The sequence below is a fragment of the Anabrus simplex genome, chromosome 1 (genome assembly GCF_040414725.1).
Source record: "Anabrus simplex isolate iqAnaSimp1 chromosome 1, ASM4041472v1, whole genome shotgun sequence".
Lineage (NCBI taxonomy): Eukaryota > Metazoa > Arthropoda > Insecta > Orthoptera > Tettigoniidae > Anabrus > Anabrus simplex.
In genome coordinates, this window is record NC_090265.1 from 189,713,212 (window position 1) to 189,735,986 (window position 22,775).

The 22,775-nt window shown below is 38.1% G+C and overlaps 1 protein-coding gene across 1 annotated transcript in view; it reads right to left on the reverse strand.

The window, feature by feature from the left end:
• LOC136885511 (intermembrane lipid transfer protein Vps13) overlaps window positions 1-22,775 on the reverse strand; it is a 1,358,975-nt gene that overhangs the window by 1,295,467 nt on the left and 40,733 nt on the right. Inside the window, exon 5 of the mRNA XM_067158109.2 lies at window positions 12,262-12,403. Within this exon, the coding sequence (XP_067014210.2) occupies window positions 12,262-12,403 (142 nt within the window). The remainder of the gene's footprint in view (window positions 1-12,261; window positions 12,404-22,775) is intronic.

Sequence of the window (22,775 nt, forward strand, 5' to 3'; positions counted from 1 at the left end):
AATAAAAATAGACTCTACCCACCCTAACGCACACAAGAAAGCTGCATATTATAGTATGATATATAGAACTTACAACATACCACTAACAAAAAAAAAGAACTAAATAAAGAACTTAATTTAATCCATGAAATAGCCAGACAGAATGGGTATAAAAAAGAAATTATCAATAAGATCATATACAAAATAAAAAATCAACCCAAATCCAAACTGATCAGAACTGAAAAAACCAAAAAGGACTACGTACTATTCACCTAAAATAACAGTCATATACATCCCTTAACGAACATCTTTAAAAAATGAGGCCTAAAAATAGCTTCTAAACCACACACAGCAATGCCAATATCTTATATAATTCTAAATCTGTTAACAATAAAAATCGATACAACCACTCAGGAGTCTATCGCATGAAATGTAACAACTGTGAAGCCAGTTACATAGGACATACTGGGAGGAACTTCCAGATACAATATAACGAACACATCAATGCAATAAAACAGACATTTTTCAGCCATAGGACAACATATCAAAGACCATAAACACAACTTTACAAATATTGAAAATGACATGCAAATCTTAAGTACTAACCCCAAGAGCCCCTTACTCAGCATCATGGAAGAATTTTACATAAACCTAGACCAATACGTCAATCCAAATTTTAACTTGAATGAACTTACAGAAAAAAAACCAATATCCTTTTTGACGCAGTTATTCCCCTCCTAAAAAGCAATTATCTAAAAAGAGTTAAGAAACAACATCCCATACATATAAAAGAACCGCCTAAAGATACCTCCCACTCTAATCCTACTCCCCCTACAGCCGCTCCTCCTACCCCCCCTAACTTCCCCTCTACAGTCGCGAGCAGCAGCCCTAGACTAACACGTAACAGAACTCTACGTGCTGCCGTGCAACGCACATAGTGTCAACACCCAGTGTAAGTACAATATACACAAAACTTTACTTTTTACAAATCTATTAAACGCCGTTTCTTACACAATTCATTTCTATTTACAGATATCACAGCCTACAACATATAGGAAGAAGCCTACACGCTATCATTTAAGATATTAAAAATATAAACCATTTGACACTTAACATAGCATACAACGTCATATTAAGGTGCACGTCGCAAACTAAACAAAATTTTTATACTTACAATACGCATTACTATTAACTCAGTATTTAGTATATACTATGAATATAGTACATAGACAATGCATCGAACCGAACATTAAACTACGACCTATTTCATCATAGACAGTGTCCGGATCACTTCAAGGTACACATACTACCAACAGAAGGACACCGTGTAATAAGCAACATAATCACCAGAAGAATAAAATGTCGAAATGTTTTTAATAATTAATTATAAGTTTTAACGTAAAATAGTGATTACTCTATGAACATCAGTGTATACACAATAGTACAAATCTCAGTTTACGCTTACCAAATCAACAGGAACATTGTAGTGACATGCCTCTCACATTACGTAATCTTTTTATAATTGAAGAAGAGAGGATTTATTTTACCATTTTAACATACATCTTATTTTAAACGGCCTGTCAAATTGGATCAATTTTCATGTATGTACACCACCTTCCAATGTGATGTTTTAATAACTATATTGGTATATGGCAGCTGAGGATGACCCTAGAGGGGTCGAAACTGGTACTGTGATTACTGTGATTAATAGTATATAAATAAATGTATTGATAAGGTGGAGGCTTCAGTATCATTCTTATGTTGTAGCTACAATCAATACGGAAATGAAGCTTATAGATTATGAGCTTTTACTCATGTCGCTTCGTTAACATTCCGCTTGAGCTCATGTTATATTATTTTATCGCGTGTTCTGTATAATTCCTGTCCACTTCATAGACTTGGTATGAATACAAGCTAACAACGCGATTGGCCTGTTTCTGTATGTTTTGGTATTGGAGACACTCCGTCTCTTTAAAATGGACCACTTTCTGGTTCATATCGTCCGAGCTCGAGATCGGTTGTTTATTTTGTTATGTGCTGTGCGTTGACGTTCTTATATGTCCCTTTATTTCGGCGACCTAACCCCTGGGTCTCTGTGTGAGCGTGTGTGGTTCTGATGCTTGATTCGTGATACCATTTGTGCCTAATTTACTTATTTATTGCTCGTTTCACATTGCCGTCATTGGCTTTCTTTACCTATTTTCTAGTTTAGTATGTTTTCTTCTTTGCCGGTTGCCTTTCCATATTTTTTTAGTTGTTTGGCGTGAAACCATGGTAACTTCCCCTTTTCTCTTTGCATTTATTTGTATGAGCTCAGTGCACCCTTCCCTCTTCTCCTGTTTTAAGCTCTTTTACTTGATGATACTCTATTCTCGGGGGACGTGATTTTTTTATTGTTAGGAGTTTTATGTCTTGTCTGGAGAATTGAAAGGGAGAATGTTATGATTAGGTGCTGTTACTCCCTAAACTTGTGACTGTTTAGACCCGATGTGCTACAAAGAAATGTTTTGTACCCACCTGAATTCATATTCTTCAAATTCCTCAATTAATTAATGTAGATACCATGTCCTTACACCAAACTTTTCGTCACGTCTTTTATGAAGGTAAGCGTGTGTGAAGATGCTATAATCTATGAATATGGTGTATTTTGATTATGGGCCACATATTATTAATATTACCTATTTGATGTTTGGCCCCGTTATTTTACCTATGCAACCTTTTTTTTTTCCCCTCTCCATAATAAATTTAAGTTCTTGCCCTTATTACTGTTATATTTTTATTTCTTTGTGTCTCTTATATGTTTGTTATCTGTAAGAGGCCCGGGTCCAGTTCCTGGCAGGTTTTTTTTTTCCGCTAGTTTTGACCAAATCCACCGCACTGGGTCTTTGTCGTCAGTTCACCTTCTAACTCCTATCTTTAGTAATCATGTCTCAGATAAAAAGAATTTTTTCTTTTATAATTTCTTTAAATTCCCCTCTCAGCAGCATTCTTTCTGCATTCTTCAGCCCCAAATTAGACACCCCTTATCTCCTTCTCCCCTCCCTCCCCTGCCACCCCCCTTTCCCTTCCCCTCCCTTCCTTTCCTCCTCCCTCCTCTCCCTATCTACTCCTCCTTTGTTTACACTGACTGCTTCCTACAACAAGTCAGGCTTGTTCCCTATACACTCCTTTGTTTACATGGTCTGCCTGCTCCCTCCAGCAAGTCAGTGCTTGTTCTACATCAGACATTAGAGGTGAGTCTCACAAATAATTTTTCTCCCTTTTAATTTCTTTACTGTATGTTTATTCATTCCTAATTCTGACTATCTTTTCAAGATTTACTTCTTTGCCTGAGGTCCTAACTTAAAAATATCTTATTATGACAAAAAGATCATAACCATAATTTTTGTTGTTATATGTATTTTAATGTTATAATTATTCCTGCAACATTGTCTTTGTCTGGTATACATGTTTTAGTTATCACATAATCTGTTTAATTTTTATTTGGCTGAAGAAGGCCACTAAGTTGCTGAAACTAGTCTCAAGACTGATGTATTATTATTTACTTGATATATTGTCAATTTATTTCTTATAGTTGCACTTCAATATGGAACAAAAATGAAATTTATAGCTTATAATTAGTTACATGTTGACATCACTGAACAGCTTTGAGAACCCTTGATTAGTTTTTCTTGTCCAAGTTTCAGTGCATTCTCATCGTTGGATTAGAAAGGATCGAGACTATTTTGAAGTTTACGAGGAGACCTTACCATGGACATGTAAAACACTCCTACCCCTTCCCTATCTCAATGCTGCCATAAAACCTATCTGTGGTAATGCAACATAAAGCGAATTGTAAAAAAAAAAAGTATCATCAACAATAGATACATCTTCAGTCGCCATCTTGACCACATGTAAACAATGAAATTCCAAAGCAGATAGGATACATAATGCGGAATATGTACTGTACATGGATACGGAACTCTTAACCGGGGGGGGGTGAAAGTCTAATGGGGCTTATGGTTCTAATCTGTAGTTAGCTTCAGGTGGTTTTAGTCTCTCCTTTTAGATGGCGCTGGAGGTCATTCATAACGTGTAAATAGTTATATACAAGTTCTGTAGATGGCAAGCAAGTAAGCATGAAATGAGCGATGTTATTAATTAAAGGCAGTTTGTCTCAAAGTGAAGTATTTCAAGTATTTTAAGTCTAACCTCAATCAGTGGGCCCTTCTAACAAATTAATTAGTCATACAACGTCAAGCATTGTGGAGATAATATTGCTGGATTGCATCGAATTCAACTTTACCCAATCGATTAATCTTGTTCGAACTTATATCGATTTTAATCGATAGTTCCCATGATGCTACAGTATTTGTGTTGTTTGAATTCCAAGTGCCCTTGTGCTTGTGCTGTAAATCTTTGTTCCTTGTGCTTGTTTATTTGAAATATATCTTCACTAGTCCTCCTGAAATCCTGTATTTCCTGTTTGAGTACACATCAGGGGCTGAAAGCTGAATGGTTCTATTAATGTAGTTCTATATATTTCCAGTCTCAGTGCATTTAATTCTGTTATTTTTATTTTCATGCTGTACTTGGATATTGATGTGATACCCCATTCTCTTGCATATGGTGTGCTCTGCTGGCTTGCTTTCGAAGGGATTTCTTATTTGTTATAATATCAGCTTTGTGTTAATGTGTCAATCATTCATTTGAAGTTAAAGCTGCTTTGAGGTGTGTGGTTACGTTCTCAGTAACATTGTATGCCATACGAACTAGGGGTATCAGATCATTATTTACAACATAGTAAGTACTTGGAAATAAAAATATATGAATTACAATGTATTGGGCATGGAAGTAGTAGAACTGCATTATTATCGCCGGCGAAGGGGTAGGAGGGTGAGGGGGCAGGGGAAAGGAGGGGGGAGGAGCTGTAAGCATACCCGGATGTGAGTCACTGCACTGGATGTCGCTTCTCTGCGCTATCTGTTGATAATAGCGATAAGATAGTGCACAAAATGCGCTATCTCTGATGAGAGACTGAAACTACTAGTGCCGAGTGGCTTGGTACCGAAATTTATCATTGAGTTTCATCTCTATTCTATTCTATCCTCTTTGCTTTTAACAACAGTAAAAATAAACTTCAAAATATGCTTGACAACTTAGTTTGTGTCTTACGTCAATAGATCTCACCTGAAATACCTTTATTATGACTTATGAAGGTTTTTTTATTTTTATGGTGTCACTACAGACAGCCACATGTCAAAAAAATAAAACTTTGGCACTTGTAGGGTCAACTCAACCTCTCCTCTTTCATCCACATATCCACAAACATTGTAATCACGATCTTTCTATTCTAGCTGTTAATGGTTCCCCTTTTACCACTTCACACTCCATTCTTCCATCTGTCTTATCTTGTCACTCCAATCCTTGTACTAAGAATCTTAATTTCATAGCCCTGTACCCTACATTTATCTCTTTCTTTCTTTCTTTCTTTCTTTCTTTCATTACCTCTATTTCTGATGCATCAGTCAGTATGGGAACATGGTAGGTGTTGTATAAAATCTGTTTGCAGCCTTGAGGCCCATCTCTGCTCCATATTAAACCTCCTACACACTTAACAAAATGGTCTGCAACTCTGTCCTATTCAATTATTTATCTCCTGTTTCTCCCGCTTTCCTCTATAATGTTTCCCAAATATTTAAAACTGCCTACTTTCAGTATCTCTCCTCCACATGGTATTTCAATACATGGTTTATTCATAATTCATGACTGCTTCACTAATCTTTACTCAGAAATTCATTCCATATATAGAGACTACCATTCTTATGCTCCAGCTGTTCTTGTATTATCACCCTTATTTCCTATTAGTCCAATTCCTCATCAACGCAGTGGGAGTTGAGCAACATCATGAAGTAGGGAACTGCAGCAATTTGTTTCTTGACCTTCCTCAATGCTTCCCTCCTTCCAATCTCACATCAAACTAAGTAAACCGCGGAGTCTGTTTACCCCAGGACCGCTGTAGTAGCTGTGAAAGCCCTACAGGAACCTCAAAATTTGTGGCTTACGGGGCTCTGCAAAAGTCATGACAAGTCTCGCAAGCCACTGATGGTTATCAATCGCTCAAGAAACAACTAATGATACTGTATTTTTTTTTCAAGTTACTTTACGTCGCACCGACACAGGCAGGTCTTATGGCGACGATGGGACAGGAAGGAGCTAGGAGTGGGAAGGAAGCGGCCGTGGCCTTAATTAGGTACAGCCCCAGCATTTGCCTGGTGTGTAAATGGGGAAGAGGGCTGCCGACAGTGGGGTTCAAACCCACTATCTCCCGGATACTGGATACTGGCCGCAAATAAGCGACTGCAGCTACCGAGCCCGGTGATACTGTACCAAATACAAAGATTTATAACTGGTTTTGATTTAAACTACCAGTAACATTTTCACAAGACCTCTTGTCAGATGAGAGTACAGAAATTAGGTGGAAGTACTGCAGCTGTAAAATTATGATTGTTTGTTGGAATAGTGTCTTTATACATACATACATACATACATACATACATACATACATACATACATACATAATCATTATAGAAAGTTATGCATTTCAGTGTTCAGTCTGCAAAACTCTGTATTTACTAAACGTTGCCACAATCCTACAATCCTCTATTTGCAACTAGTGCTGGGGCCTCATTTAGTTCTATACCCCTTATCTTTAAATCGTTAGAAACCGAGTCTAACCATCGTCATCTTAGTCTCCCTCTACTTCTCTTACCCCCCATAATAGAGTCCATTATTCTCCTAGGTAACCTATCCTCCTTCATTTGCCTCACATGACCCCACCACCGAAGCCGGTGTATGTGTACAGCTTCATCCACCGAGTTCATTCCGAAATTGGCATTTCTCTCTTCATTCCAAGTACCCTCTTGCCATTGTTCCCAACTGTATGTACCAGCAATCATTCTTGCTACTTTCATGCCTGTTACTTCTAACTTATGAATAAGATATCCTGAGCCCACCCAGCATTTGCTCCCGTAAAGCAAAGTTGGTCTGAAAACAGACCAATGTAAAGATAGTTTTGTCTGGGAGCTGATGATCACAACTGCGAGCTCACTGCATTAGCTTTACTACATCTTGATTCAATCTGACTATATTACCATCCTGGGAAAACACACAACCTAAATACTTGAAATTATCTACCTGTTCTAGCTTTGTATCACCAATCTGATATTCAATTCTGTTAAATTTCTTACCTACTGACATCAATTTAGTCTTCGAGAGGCTAACTTTCATACCATACTCATTGCACCTACTTTCAAGTTCCAAGATATTAGACTGCAAGCTTTCAGCACAATCTGCCATCAAGACCAAGTCGTCAGCATAGGCCACACTGCTTACTACATTTCCACCTAATTGAATCCCTCCCTGCCATTTTATACCTTTCAGCAGATGATCCATGTAAACTATGAACAGCAAAGGTGAAAAATTACAGCCTTGTCTAACCCCTGTAAGTACCCTGAACCAAGAACTCATTCTACCATCAATTCTCACTGAAGCCCAATTGTCAACATAAAAGCCTTTGATTGATTTTAATCTACCTTTAATTCCATAGTCCCCCACTATGGCAAACATCTTTTCCCTCAGTACCCTTTCATATACTTATTCTAGATCTACGAAACAAACACAACTGCCTATTCCTCTCGTATCATTTTTCAATTACCTGGTGCATACTGAAAATCTGATCCTGAAAGCCCCTCTGTGGTCTGAAACCACACTGGTTTTCATCCAACTTCCTCTCAACTACTGATCGCACCCAGACGCCAGTGAATACTTTGCCTGGTATACTAATCAATGAGATACCTCAATATTTGTTGCAATCCTTCCTGTTCCCTTGCTTATAGACAGGTGCAATTACTGCTTTTGTCCAATATGAAGGTACCTCACCAACACTCCATGCTAATATTACTCTATGACGCCATTTCATCCCTGCTTTCCCACTATACTTCACCATTTAAGGTCTAATTTCCGTTTTATGACAATGGAGTTTATTTACCATCCTTTCCACCTCCTCAAGCATAATTTCACTGGCATCATTTCCCTCCTCCCCAGGAAGATTTCCTTTTACGTTGAAAAGATGTTCAAAATATTCTCTCCACCTCTCCTGTGATTCCCTGGGATCAATTATGAGCTCACCTGAACTACCCAAAACACTGTTCATTTCCTTTTTCCCTCTCTTCCTAAGATTCTTTATTACTGTCCAGAAGGGTCTCCCTGCTGCTTGACCTAGCCTTTCCAGGTTCATACAGTGGCGGTGGGCCCTTAGGGGCACAGGGGCACGTGCCCTGTCAAGATTTTGCACTCAGAATTTCAGGAAATAATTTATAATTTAGTTGGGCTACAGCCGAACAACAGAATTATTTCTACAAATATTATCACGACAAAATGTTATATTCTTAACTGGATTACGGATTTTGGTAGGTATTTAAAACAACCATGTCTTTAAGCACGAAGAGAGGATACCTTTTGTACTCGTATTTAAAGAGACAAGCTGTTGCTGTCAGTGCGACAATAATGACTGCAGGAGTCTTGCGAAGCGAGTGGCAGGCGAAATGTGCAGCTCTGGGCACTAGACCGTCTTGTGCCCAAACGACGCGCCTGCGCATTAGAACACAGTATTTGAAGATGGTGAAAGTCCATGACAGCTGTGGGTTTGTGTGGGTGAGCGGGCGACGGGGAGTACTTCTGGTTGGGCACTCAGATCCTTGAGGCCTTCTGCAGCGCATGCGCATAGAGCAAATAACAGATCACGAGAAATATCCGCGCTTTACAAACATCAGTGTAGCCAATTCACCAATTCTGTAACTACAGTAAATCCAATAATATTTTAGTCTTGTTTATTTAAAAATGCGTTCATATCGCTCATGCAGGGATTTAGTTGCTTTCAGATGTTTTCATTATTAAAATAAGTTATCTTAAATGAGGTTACCGTGTTTCTAATAGGCCATTTAGCAGCTGCCAACCTTATTCGGGTATCAAGTTTTGGAGAATTTTGTACTCTCTTTCCGGAAAAAATTCCGCGTCAACCGCAAACAAGTACCCGAAAGTGAACAAAGCCAGGCTCAGGACCGAACTTGAAGTGTTATATTCCAGGGTAGACGTGCGTGCGGCAGATGGTGCTGCGGCGCTTTTGCAACTTTTCCTGCGCAACAATATGCAAGACACTTTCAATGAATGCGTTAGGTTACTGAGCATCATTGTTACAAACCCGAAGTCGACAGTGGAAAGTAAAAAGTTTTTCTCTACTCTAAATCGAATAAAGACCTTCTTGAGGAATACGATGAGCCAAGACAGACTAACGGCCCTGGCGATGCTTTCAATTGAAAGTAAAATGGTAGCCTACGTTCGATTCCCGACTTCAACCAGCGAGTTATCGAAATATTTGCTCAAGCAAAGGATCGAAGAATAGACTTCATCTAAAAATGAGAAGGTTAGTATATTCATTATTACTTGACTTGTAGGGGAACAGGTTATAAACGAAATGTGGATCAGCTTATCCCCTGCCATTTAGCTCAGTGAAATAACACTTGACCGGAAATGGAGAGGTCACGGGTTCGTTTCCTTTGACCCCACCTTTCACTGTCTTTTTCCTTGGTGTTAATATCTAACTGGCACCAACTGTAAACGGAATAAGCTGATTTACAAGTCAGTTGTTAGTGTATTTATTCACATGCGCATTATTGTTATATTTTGCAACCGATACCTTAAATATCTACCTGACTGTCCATATTATTTTATAAGTTGTGCCCCGCCGGATAATTTGGCCACGGGCCGCCACTGGGTTCATACCAAAATCTTCCCACGACTTATTTTCGGATTCAACAACTATTTGTTTCGCTCTGTTTCTTTCATCTACGTACCATTCCCTGTCTGCCTCGGCCCTTGTTTGGAGCTATTTCTGATAAGCCTTCTTTTATTATACCAATATAAATGGTCCGTTATTGGACATTATAAATTTTCCAGCTAACTCCAGCTCCACGGTATGCACTAGCCAGCGTCTTGGTAGGTGTGCTAGGTACCAACTGATGAGCCCAGCCTAGCACACGGGGGCGAAACGCTGGCAAACAGGAATGAGTTAGCTGGAAAATTTATAATGTCCAATAACGGACCATTTATATTGGTATTATAAATTTACTCATTCAGAACAAATATTTCAGATTCCCTATGGGAATCAACATCTATATCATCTGATGGCCAAGGAGGCATCAATTTATGATAAGGAGACAAAGTCTCTCATAGTGCATTGGCACTGCCGGTGGCTACAATTAGCCTACGCAGTGGCCTCCACGGTATGCATTAGCCAGCGTCTTGGTAGGTGTGCTAGGTACCAACTGATGAGCCCAGCCTAGCACACGGGGGCGAAACGCTGGCAAACAGGAATGAGTTAGCTGGAAAATTTATAATGTCCAATAATGGACCATTTATATTGGTATTATACTCATTCAGAACAAATATTTCAGATTCCCTATGGGAATCAACATCTATATCATCTGATGGCCAAGGAGGCATCAATTTATGATAAGGAGACAAAGTCTCTCATAGTGCATTGGCACTGCCGGTGGCTACAATTAGCCTACGCAGTGGCCTCCACGGTATGCACTAGCCAGCGTCTTGGTAGGTGTGCTAGGTACCAACTGATGAGCCCAGCCTAGCACACGGGGGCGAAACGCTGGCAAACAGGAATGAGTTAGCTGGAAAATTTATAATGTCCAATAACGGACCATTTATATTGGTATTATAAATTTACTCATTCGGAACAAATATTTCAGATTCCCTATGGGAATCAACATCTATATCAAGCCTTCTTTTTACGTGTACAAGCTGCTCTCACTTCATCATTCCACCAAGATGTTCACCTATTCCCATCTTTACACACAGTTGTTCCTCGGCATTCCCTTGCTGTTTCTACTACAGCATCCCTGTATGCCACCCATTCTCTTTCTATATCCTGAACCTGCTTACTGTCCACTGTTAGAAACTTCTCACTAATCGTATCCATGTACTTCTGTCTAATTTGCTCGTCATGGAGATTTTCTACCCTTATTCATTTGCAGACAGATTTCACTTTCTCTATCCTAGGCCTAGAGATAGTTCACTACAGATCAGATAGTGGTCTGTATCATTGAAAAATCCCCAGAAAACTCATACATTCCTAACAGATTTACTGAATTTGAAGTTGGTTAAGATATAGTCTATTATGGATCTGGTACCCCTAGCCTCCCATGACTAGCGGTGAATAGCCTTATGCTTCAAGAATGTATTCATAACTGCTAAATCCATACTAGCACAGAAGTCCAGCAAACGCTTCCCTTTCGCATTAGCTTCCACATCTTGCCCACATTTACCAATCACCCTTTCGTATCCTTCAGTTCTATTTCAAACTCTCGCATTGAAATCGCCCATTAGCACTATCCAATCCTTGCAGTTGACCCTGACCACAATGTCACTCAATGCTTCATAAAACTTGTCAACTTCATCCTCATCTGCACCCTCACATGGTGAATACACCGAGACAATTCCTCTCCTAATTTCTCCAACTGACAAATCTACCCATATTATTTGCTCATTTATGTGCCTAACAGAAACTATGTTGCGTGCAATGGTATTCCTGATAAACAGCCCTACCCCATACTCTACCCTTTCTTACTTACACCCGTCAAGTAAACTTTATAATCTCCTATCTCTTCCTCATTATCTCCCCTTACCCGAATATCACTTACTTCTGGCACATCCAGATGCATCCTCTTTGCTGACTCAGCCAATTCAACTTTCTTTCTTCCATAAGCCTCAATATTGATAGCTACCCATCAAATTCCACTTCATTTGCCAAGTTGTTTCCAAGAGTCCTCTGCCTGTCAAATGGGAGTGGGACTCCATTACTCCCATAGGACCAAGGCTTACTTAAAATGTTCTGAGCTCGGCAAATTCATGAAGCAGGATGCTACCCTACTTACACACAGTCCAAGTGAGGATCTCTCCTTTAACGGGTTCAACATCCATAGTAATGAAACTTATGGTTTTATGGTTATGGTCTGTCATTATGGTACAAAATGGAATTCATGTAGATCACACAGGTCTTCCTCTTCTTCTTGAAATGTTTCTGCTTATGCAGGTCATTCAAGATCACATAGATGAGAACCCTACATCTGAAAAGTGTCCTTCCATAATTTTATTACCTAAAAATAAGACTGATTTAAGCATTTATTATTAACTATACTCATAATATATTGCAAATCTGAGTAGACGTACCATATTCAAAACCTTCAGCATGATGTACCTTGGTAGAAATACCCTTTTCAAACAATCTCAAGCGTTCAACTGGATCATTTTCATGCATGAACATATGTGCATTACAGTTCATGTACACAGCAAGTCCTTCCAAGTTCAAAATCTGAAACAACACATACCACTATTATATTACAAGCTATAAAATATGTACCAGTTTACAAAGAGCGTATAAAATTATCTTTGGAGTTGCGTGTGTACATGAAGGTGAAATCGTTGTTCTGCGCAGTAAAATGGGGAAGGGAACTGTATGCACACACTATGGCAGACCTGACTATTTCATTCTCATGACTTGCTGATGCCAGAAAGAACCCTGGTTTAGAGTGTACAGGTCTGTATCAGAGAGTGTGGGAATGACACCAGAAAAATTCTGAAATTCTACGTGTGATTTGTCATTTGGTTCCCTTGTTCTGGAAGGATAACACATGCAATCACAAGTTAGCACCCCAGAATATTCATCTTGATCTTTTGTACAAGCTTTCGCTCCACAGGCTGAGTCCGGGCTCTTAGGATAAGGTAAATTTTATTTTCATTATTATGTCTTAAATTTACTTGTTTCTTTTTCAGGAATTCTACAGGGCAGTCTCGCATCTTCGATGATTTAATTTAGTCAACACATTTTTATTTGGGAGTAGGTAAATTTACCATATAAATTGTAAAATAAAAGTCAAAGTCATATCATTGCATTCTTCTTTGTTTGCCTGTTTCCGGTAGAATGGGACTAGCCCACTGCAGTAAAGGATTCCTCAATTCCTAAAGAGGTATGAAATTAGATATGCTGCTGCCTCACGGCAGGCATCCATTGCATGGAAGTAACTGTATGGTCATGTCTTTCAAATCTCCTTAATGCCTGCTAGCTTACTTGTGTTTCCTAAGATCCTAATGTTTAAACTTTGTTTCAAAAGTTTTAAATGAATTTTATATTGTAATTTACATGGCGACGACGTTTATTTGGTATATGGAACATCACCTGGGTCCTGAGGGCAGGACCACGAACCCAAGTGCCTGTGTGCACTCCAATAGTGAAACAGTTCAATTAAGAATACTGTATTTCATGAATTTTTGTATTTTAACGGTAGATCATATTTCCTGCATCAAAGGACAGAAATGTATTATGTTTAATAAACAGTATTTTTAGAAACATGATTGCCTGAGTTAAAGAATTTAAGTGTAATCAGGTTACGTTCCCAGTAGGGTTGCCCAGCACCTTCCACATCCCGTTGTCCATCCATTCATATTACCTTTAGTGGTCCTTATTTGAGCATTTGGTTATCTTATCTTTTCCTTTGTTGGTGTTTATTTTGTGTGGCACAAAATAGTTTCTTCAAAACTATATTTCTCTATACTTCTAAGAAGTAAATGTAGCTTAAAAGTCGAAAAGTAAAATCTTATATAGAGCACCTGTTTGTCCTCCCCAATAGTTAGATGAATTTTATATTGCAATTAACAGGGTGCAGTTGCCTCCTCCCAAATAAAAATCCATATCTGAATTATTCTTTATGAACTGAAGATATTTACATTACAACACACAGGTCTTTTCTACAAACATACATGCAACCCTCTACAATCCCGTTCAAACCAGAAATAGAAATGATTAAAAACTATCCTCCAGGTCTCAAAATACTATCTAGACATAAACTCTGATCTCATGTATCATATACATATAAAGCTTTCATGAAATATTGAATAGAATGGTGGTTCTTTGTATGAACACGTAAATCATTTGGGAGTTTTGATCAATTTTGATCCAACTTCCTAAAATGGCCAGGAAAGGATTTCCTGATAATTCAATTTTGGAATACCTTTCAGAAATAATAATAATAATAATAATAATAATAATAATAATAATAATAATAAATATTCGATGGGTACTGGAAGTGAAGAAGGATCTGGAAAACGCCCATTTGGACTCAACTGACACCGCGGACAGAAACCTCTACAGGAAAAAAATTAATGGATGGAAAGTGCAACCAGAGAACGAAGTGGAAAAGAAGACTGGAGCAAAGTGGACAGAAGAACGAAAAAGGATCCACGGAGAAAGGATGAGAGCTTTGCATGATCCATTGGGTCCATACGCAAATAATAATAATAATAATAATAATAATAATAATAATAATAATAATAATAATAATAATAATAATAATAATAATAATGTATAGTATTACCCCTCTTTTGCACTGTTCAAGGGACCCAAGGAATACCAGTATAAATGGATGGGAAAGTTTAAATCATTGGTAACAACTTATATAACAATAATAATTATTAAATTAATGTCGTAATGGTCCACCTTTTGCAATATTATAACATGCAATATTATTGAATTTCATTACTAAACTAGGCACTAGTTTCGGCCTTAGCTGGCCATCTTCAGCCTTAATGTTTTTTTTGTTTTTTGTTTTTTGCTAGTTGCTTTACGTCGCACCAACACAGATAGGTCTTATGGCGACGATGGGACAAGGAAGGGCTAGGAGTGGGAAGGAAGCGGCTGTGGCCTTAATTAAGGTACAGCCCCAGCATTTGCCTGGTGTGAAAATGGGAAACCACGGAAAACCATTTTCAGGGCTACCAACAGTGGGGCTCGAACCTACTATCTCCCGAATACTGGATAATGGCCGCACTTAAGCGACTGCAGCTATCGAGCTCGGTCAGCCTTAATGTAATACATCTAATAACTAAACAAATGTATAAACACACACCTGACATAAAAACTAATGTACAAACACACAATTAACATTAAAATCTGGGATGAACTATGTGTAAAATCTGAAAAATAAATTAGGCCCTAAATTCTTAGCATTTGGAGTATGCTCATCATCCAGACTCTTTCTTGTATTAATATTCATAGAATTGTTAGTTCCATCACTGCTAATCATTACAATTTCAAATGCAAAACGGGAACTGGTAAATGTTGATTTTGTAGTCAGATCATCAATCACCAAATCTACTTGAGTGGTGTTAGCAGTATGCAAGCCACTGGACGCCACTGCAAATAACCACCAGCTGACGCAGAACTGCTAGAGGGTGTTTCTACATCGACCAACATAAATAAAACGAAATGTTCCCGTAGTGCTTGTTAAAATCATGCTGAAATGCTGTTGAACATTGTCAGGACGGCACATGAAGATATGGTTAAAACTGACACATTCTTAATTTGTGGCTGGTATAAATTCGCAATTCATTGAGATGTCCATCAATTTAAACTGAATATACGATAGATAAAATTAATGAATAGAAGGAGAGAGAGAGAGAAGCATGTTAGTCAAATGGCATAGCCAGGTGGTGCATTTTCAAGGTAGTCAGGAGATGGGGTAGCTGGGCTCGCTACTGGGGGCAATGCTGACATCGGCCTGGCTCGCGACAGGCTGCGCTAACATTAGCCTCGCTGGCGACAGTCGCGAACAGAGATACCCTTGGAATTACTATGCAAATAACTTCCTTCTTCCTCCTTGAACAAGCCAGGTCATGCAAAGGAATCTTATCCTGGTGCAATGAACCATATCCACACATGCAGTGACTTGCATAGAAAGTCGCGGACGGTGCATTGTATAAAAGCTCGGTCGCAGACAGAAGTGTCATGCATGCTCTAGCAATGGTTCAAAGTATTATCAACTGTACCCCATCTGCTGGCTACTGATGGATGCTACCTATGAAGAGGCAGTAAACTTCATAATAGAGTATGTCAAAACAGAGAACTCTATATACTTGGCACTCCATGCCTCAGGCATCTTTCTCCACAAGGGGGAAGAAGTGAAGTCGCACTTTTCTTCCTGCCTGGATACACTCCTGGACATAGACATCCTGGAATTTACTGCTTTCTTCGACGAGGCGTATCAGAAGTTATCGGACATCGACCATTACCAACAGCTCATGGTTCCGGGTACAACTTTGTTGGCATCCATTGCTGGTGGTTTACAATGGCACCCTGTCAACCCAACAATTCCGCCCAGCCTACCGGAAAAAATAAGAGGTCTCCAACCTACATCGATGGAGGACGCAGACAACAGGCTACTGTGCTTGGCTGTATTGCCCTTTACCACATTCCTGAGAAACAATTGAATGCTCGTCAGGTACGCCGTAAGATGGAAGCGTGGCTAGCGGACAAGAGGTATTTGATTTCAGACGTTAAAGTGACTATGAATAACATAAGGGAGTGTCATACACAAATTGATAAATTTAATTTAAAGATATTCAATAAGTGCGGGAACGTTATTTATCAGGCACGAAAGGAATGCGACATTTTCCACTCCGATGATAAATTTTCGTTAATATCACGGTTAGATGCATTTCTCTGGGACAAGACACGAGTAGAGATTCGTGAATTTTGTAATACTTGCTGTCGCTACCATACACTCGGAAAATGTTCCCGGAAAATTTTCTCTTCACATGGTGATAATACTGTCACCATATCGGACAAGCCCGGAAGAATGCATAGTATAGTAATATATGCTGATTTCGAGTTGTATATTGAGACGAAGCAGCATGTCCCTTCTGGATACGTCTGGTATGCACTTCTTAATGGGGAGGTGATACATAAAGACTTACAAATTCTGAATACGGTTAATGATGTTGCCGCCTAATTTGTTGAGTCTATTAGGCTGTGGACGAAAGAGTGGTTGTCGTCACCTGGTGCGACGTCACCTAACTGTCTAATAAGCGCCAACGAGATAATGGAATGTGATCTTGTGATCCACTATCGTAATACTACAGACGGCAGCACATTGCTGGCGTTATATGGAAAATTGCATTCCGATATTCTTTCATAATCTTGTGGAGTACGTTTCACATTTATTGCTAAGGATGTAATTCGAACCTTTGGTGAATCGGTACAGATACAGGCGAAAGATTTTGAAAAAACTGATACCCTATATGTACTGATGGATCAGGTGAGATTCAAAATTTGTGATAGTTATAATTTCCTATCTACGTCCTTGTCCAACCTTGCTGAAAATGTTGAACACCATAGGTATGCTCTACATGCAGATGAAAAAGCTGTATTTCCATATGAATGATTTGATACAGCTGAAAAACTAAACATACCCTTACCAAGCGATGACGCTGCATGGTTTTCCTCTTTAACAGGGAAAAAACAAGATAAAACATAAGCTTTTGTTTTTTGGGATGCAAAAGGAATGCAAAAATTTGAAGAATATCATAATTATTATCTCGGCCTTGATGTTGCTATATTGGCTGATGTGTTTGAACGATTCCGCACAGTCTCCTATCAGGCATATGGAGTAGATCCCGTTTATTTTCAGGGAGAACTTGGTTATACGTGGTATTGTGCGGTTTTATTCGTGATGCGAATGTGTATACAGCAATTCAAGACAACATGCGCGGTTGTGTGTCTCAATGTATACACCGTTATGTGAATGTTGAAAACAAACCGGATGAATATCTATTGTATCTCGATATTAATTCGCTGTACTCTAAATGTATGTTAAATAAACTTCCGATTGAGCTTTTGTCAACAGAAACCGAGTTACTCGTGAACTGGGAAAGCTGGACTAACCAATTGGATAAATGCTTTTTAGCGGTTGTGGATCTTGAGTTTCTTTTTTTTGTTGCTAGTCGTATTACGACGCACCGACACAGATAGGTCTTATGGTGAATGACGATGGAATAGGAAAGGCCTAGGAGTTGGAAGGAAGCAGCCGTGGCCTTAAGATACAGCCCCAGTATTTGCCTGGTGAGAAAATGGGAAACCACGGAAAACCATCTTCAGCTCTGCCGACAGTGGGATTCGAACCCACTATCTCCCGGATGCAATGGATCTTGAGTACCCTGTAGATAAGCACGATAGTCATCGTCAAATGCCTCTTGCCGCGCATCACTATCTCGAGAGTCTGTGCACCACGTTGTTAAATAACGACAGATATATAGTGCACAATATCGCACTGAATTTCTACAGTGATAAAGGTCTAAAGATATCCTGTGTACACGAAGTATATGTATTTTCCCAAGGTTTCATCTTAAAAGAGTACGTTGAGGATAATATAGTAAAACGACAAAATGCTTGTACGAAAACTGTACAGTGATTTATACAAGCTTATGAATAATGCATTGTATGGGAAAACTTGTGAAAATGTCTTTAGTTCCTCAAAATTGATGACTTCTACTTTTGTGAGTTCGAGAACAGAGATCTATTTAAACAAACCTATACAGTTGGGGTTTGCGATCTTAGAATTCGCAAAATTAGGAACTTATTCTTTCCTATTTCACATTTTGCAAGTATTTGGCGAGAACGCCCGCTTATTATATACTGATACAGATAGCTTACTGTGGCATTTTCAATCTCAACGCACGTATCCATTGCTAAGTATGATGCGGAACCCATGGTTGCGCTCCAAACTGGACTTTGAAAATGCACCACCTGGCTATGTTATTAGAACATTCGGACCTCTCAAAGTAGAAAGATTATGGGCAGATGAGGTAAACTACAAAGAAATTGTAGAGTTTGTGGGGTTACGAGCAAAAACGTATGCCCTGTTTCCATGATGATTTTTTTTTTGCTAGGGGCTTTATGTCGCACCGACACAGATAGGTCTTATGGCGACCCATGATGATTCATCGACATAGAAACAAAAGGGGGGTACGAACAAACACTCGCACTATTATTATTTATAAATTTCATTTTCCGTATTCACAGATTCAAAGTGTAGATAAGAAATGTGTTTTTCCACCATTCAATACACAATTTATTTTAATAGATTAAACTAGTACCGGTTTCGGCTCTTTAACGGCCATCATCAGCTAGTACATGATTTGTTTTAGTCATTAGACAATTCACAAGTTGTTATTGTATTAGGCATCCGGATGTCTAATGGGGGATGGAAATGTATACAATAGCATATAATTAAAATATCAATCGTCAGGGTAAAAAAGTTACAAATTAGAACATGAGTATGTAAAACATATTAAAACACACAGGCCATAATATATAACATTTAAAAAGTTTCAACACATTAAAATGGTACGTATAGGTAGACACTTGTTAAAATTTTCAATTCATGCTACATAGATTCCATTCTTCTGTCCTCTGTGCAGTTCCTTTGCTTCTAAGTTATGTTGATTTTAGCTGTGTAAGGTAATCTTCGAGAACATTCTGAAACTGGTGTACGTCTTATTGATATGGGCCTTTGTCATGAAGAAATTTTGTTGTGTTATATATCCCAACTTGTGATATACTATGGCAAGTTTCAATATAGCAAACAGCAGGTCTCGAGCTTGTATTTAGAAGTAGTTGGTGACAACACCTCTCTCTCGTCTACGTTTGTTGTTGTAGTCTGTAAAGATAAGGTGATATAAGTATGCCGGTAGTGTGTGTATGGAAAGAGTACTTACTATAGTTGTTGTGGAAGTCTTGTGCCGATGTGTTTGAAGGCTTGTTGTGTTCTACTGCGAGTGCGTCCGGGGCTCATATTAGCTGTGGAGGGGAATGTAGGTGGAGGGGAAGAAGGAGTGGCCGTTGGAGAAGTAGGGGCGGGGTCAGGCTTGTGATTCCTTGGTTTGTTAGAGCGTGTGTTTACTATTTTGAGGTAATCATTCTTTAATGTCGGAATAGCTTTGTCAAAAATGATGCTGGTTTTTTTCAGTAATATCATTAATGTTATGATTGGGGTTGGCGTATTGGTCTAAAGAAATGTAGAAATCTTCGGTTATGTTGAGCAGGGGGCCCTTGGAGTTTATATTTAGTATCGTCATGTCGTTATTGATGTTTGTGAAACTATGCTTGGATTCTTCTACATGTTGGCCTATTGATGAGAAATGGTTATGTTTTACTGCATTTATATGTTCATTGTAGCGGATGGTGAAGTTTCTGCCTGTACGTCCTATGTAACTTATGTCACAGTTGTTACATTTGATACGGTAGACACCTGATTGGTTGTATTTATTGTTATTATTGACTGTTTTAGTGTTATGTATAATGTTGGTACTATTGTGTGTGGTTTTGAATGCTGTTTTTATGTTGTGCTTCTTGAAAATATTAGTTATAGTATATATGTGGGTGTTGTTAAAGGTAAATAGGGCATAGTCTTTTTTGGGTTTGGCTGTTTTTGCTAATTTAGTTTTAGGTTGTGATTTTATTTTGTGATGATTTTGTTGACCATTTCTTTGCTGTATCCGTTATGTTTAGCTATGTCATGGATTAACTTCAATTCATTGTTTTGGTCTTCTGTTGTCATTGGGATGTTAAAGGCTCTATAAATCATGCTATAATAGGCTGCTCTTTTTTGTGTATTGGGATGAATGGAGTCATTTTTTATGGTATTTGAGGTGTGTGGGGGTTTCCTGTAGATCTTGTAAGATAAGTGGTTGTCGTGTCTGGTTATTGTTAAGTCTAGGTAATTTAGTGTACGGTTATTTTCGGTTTCTTTGATGAATTTAATTTGGGGATCTAGAGTGTTAAGCTTGTCTAGTATAGTTTGTGCGTCAGTGGATCTATTATCTAAAACTACGAAGACATCGTCAACAAATCTGCAACAAAAATGTATATTATCTATTTCTTTGATTGACGTGTGTTCTAAGTTATCTATATATATTTCTGCTAATATTCCGGAGGCAGGAGACCCCATAGGTAGGCCTTGTTGCTGATAAATGGTATCGTGAAATCTGAAATAGTTATTGTTTATGGCGAATTCAAGTAAGTTTATGAATTCGTTTATTTCTAAGGTGCTCAAGTTGCTATTGTTTTTTAGGTTAGATTCTATTATTTTGATTGTTTGTTCAACAGGAATGTTAGGGTACATATTTATTATGTCAAATGAAGCAAGGGTATGGTGTTGTTCGATCTTTAGCTCTTTGGTTCTGTTGCAGAAATCTATTGAGTTTAGTACTGTTTTGTTTCCTAAAAGTGTATAGTGCTTTTTTAAAAAATTTTGGATGAATTGCGATAATTTGTAGGTTGGACTGGCTCTATAGTTTATAATTGGTCTCATAGGTACGTCTTCTTTATGTATTTTTGGGTAGGCTTTCGCAGTCAGTAATTGGGGTTTCATTGTTATGAGTTTAGCAGATTCAGTTTCGGTGAGAAGAAAGTGTGTGTTTTTAAGTAAAATTTTTAAATTCCTTTGTATGTTTAAAATTTTTACTTAAAAACACACACTTTCTTCTCACCGAAAATGAATCTGCTAAACTCATAACAATGAACCCCCAATTACTGACTGCGAAAGCCTACCCAAAAATACATAAAGAAGACGTACCTATGAGACCAATTATAAACTATAGAGCCAGTCCAACCTACAAATTATCGCAATTCATCCAAAAAATTTTAAAAAAGCACTATACATTTTTAGCAAACAAAACAATACTAAACTCAATAGATTTCTGCAACAGAACCAAAGAGCTAAAGATCGAACAACACCATACCCTTGCTTCATTTGACATAATAAATATGTACCCTAACATTCCTGTTAAACAAACAATCAAAATAATAGAATCTAACCTAAAAAACAATAGCAACTTGAGCACCTTAGAAATAAACGAATTCATAAACTTACTTGAATTCGCCATAAACAATAACTATTTCAGATTTCACGATACCATTTATCAGCAACAAGGCCTACCTATGGGGTCTCCTGCCTCCGGAATATTAGCAGAAATATATATAGATAACTTAGAACACACGTCAATCAAAGAAATAGATAATATACATTTTTGGTGCAGATTTGTTGACGATGTCTTCGTAGTTTTAGATAATAGATCCACTGACGCAAAAACTATACTAGACAACCTTAACACTCTAGATCCCCAAATTAAATTCACCAAAGAAACCGAAAATAACCGTACACTAAATTACCTAGACTTAACAATAACCAGACACGACAACCACTTATCTTACAAGATCTACAGGAAACCCACACACACCTCAAATACCATAAAAAATGACTCCATTCATCCCAATACACAAAAAAGAGCAGCCTATTATAGCATGATTTATAGAGCCTTTAACATCCCTATGACAACAGAAGACCAAAACAATGAATTGAAGTTAATCCACGACATAGCTAAACATAACGGATACAGCAAAGAAATGGTCAACAAAATCATTCACAAAATAAAATCACAACCTAAAACTAAATTAGCAAAAACAGCCAAACCCAAAAAAGACTATGCCCTATTTACCTTTAACAACACCCACATATATACTATAATATTTTCAAGAAGCACAACATAAAAACAGCATTCAAAACCACACACAATAGTACCAACATTATACATAACACTAAAACAGTCAATAATAACAATAAATACAACCAATCAGGTGTCTACCGTATCAAATGTAACAACTGTGACATAAGTTACATAGGACGTACAGGCAGAAACTTCACCATCCGCTACAATGAACATATAAATGCAGTAAAACATAACCATTTCTCATCAATAGGCCAACATGTAGAAGAATCCAAGCATAGTTTCACAAACATCAATAACGACATGACGATACTAAATATAAACTCCAAGGGCCCCCTGCTCAACAT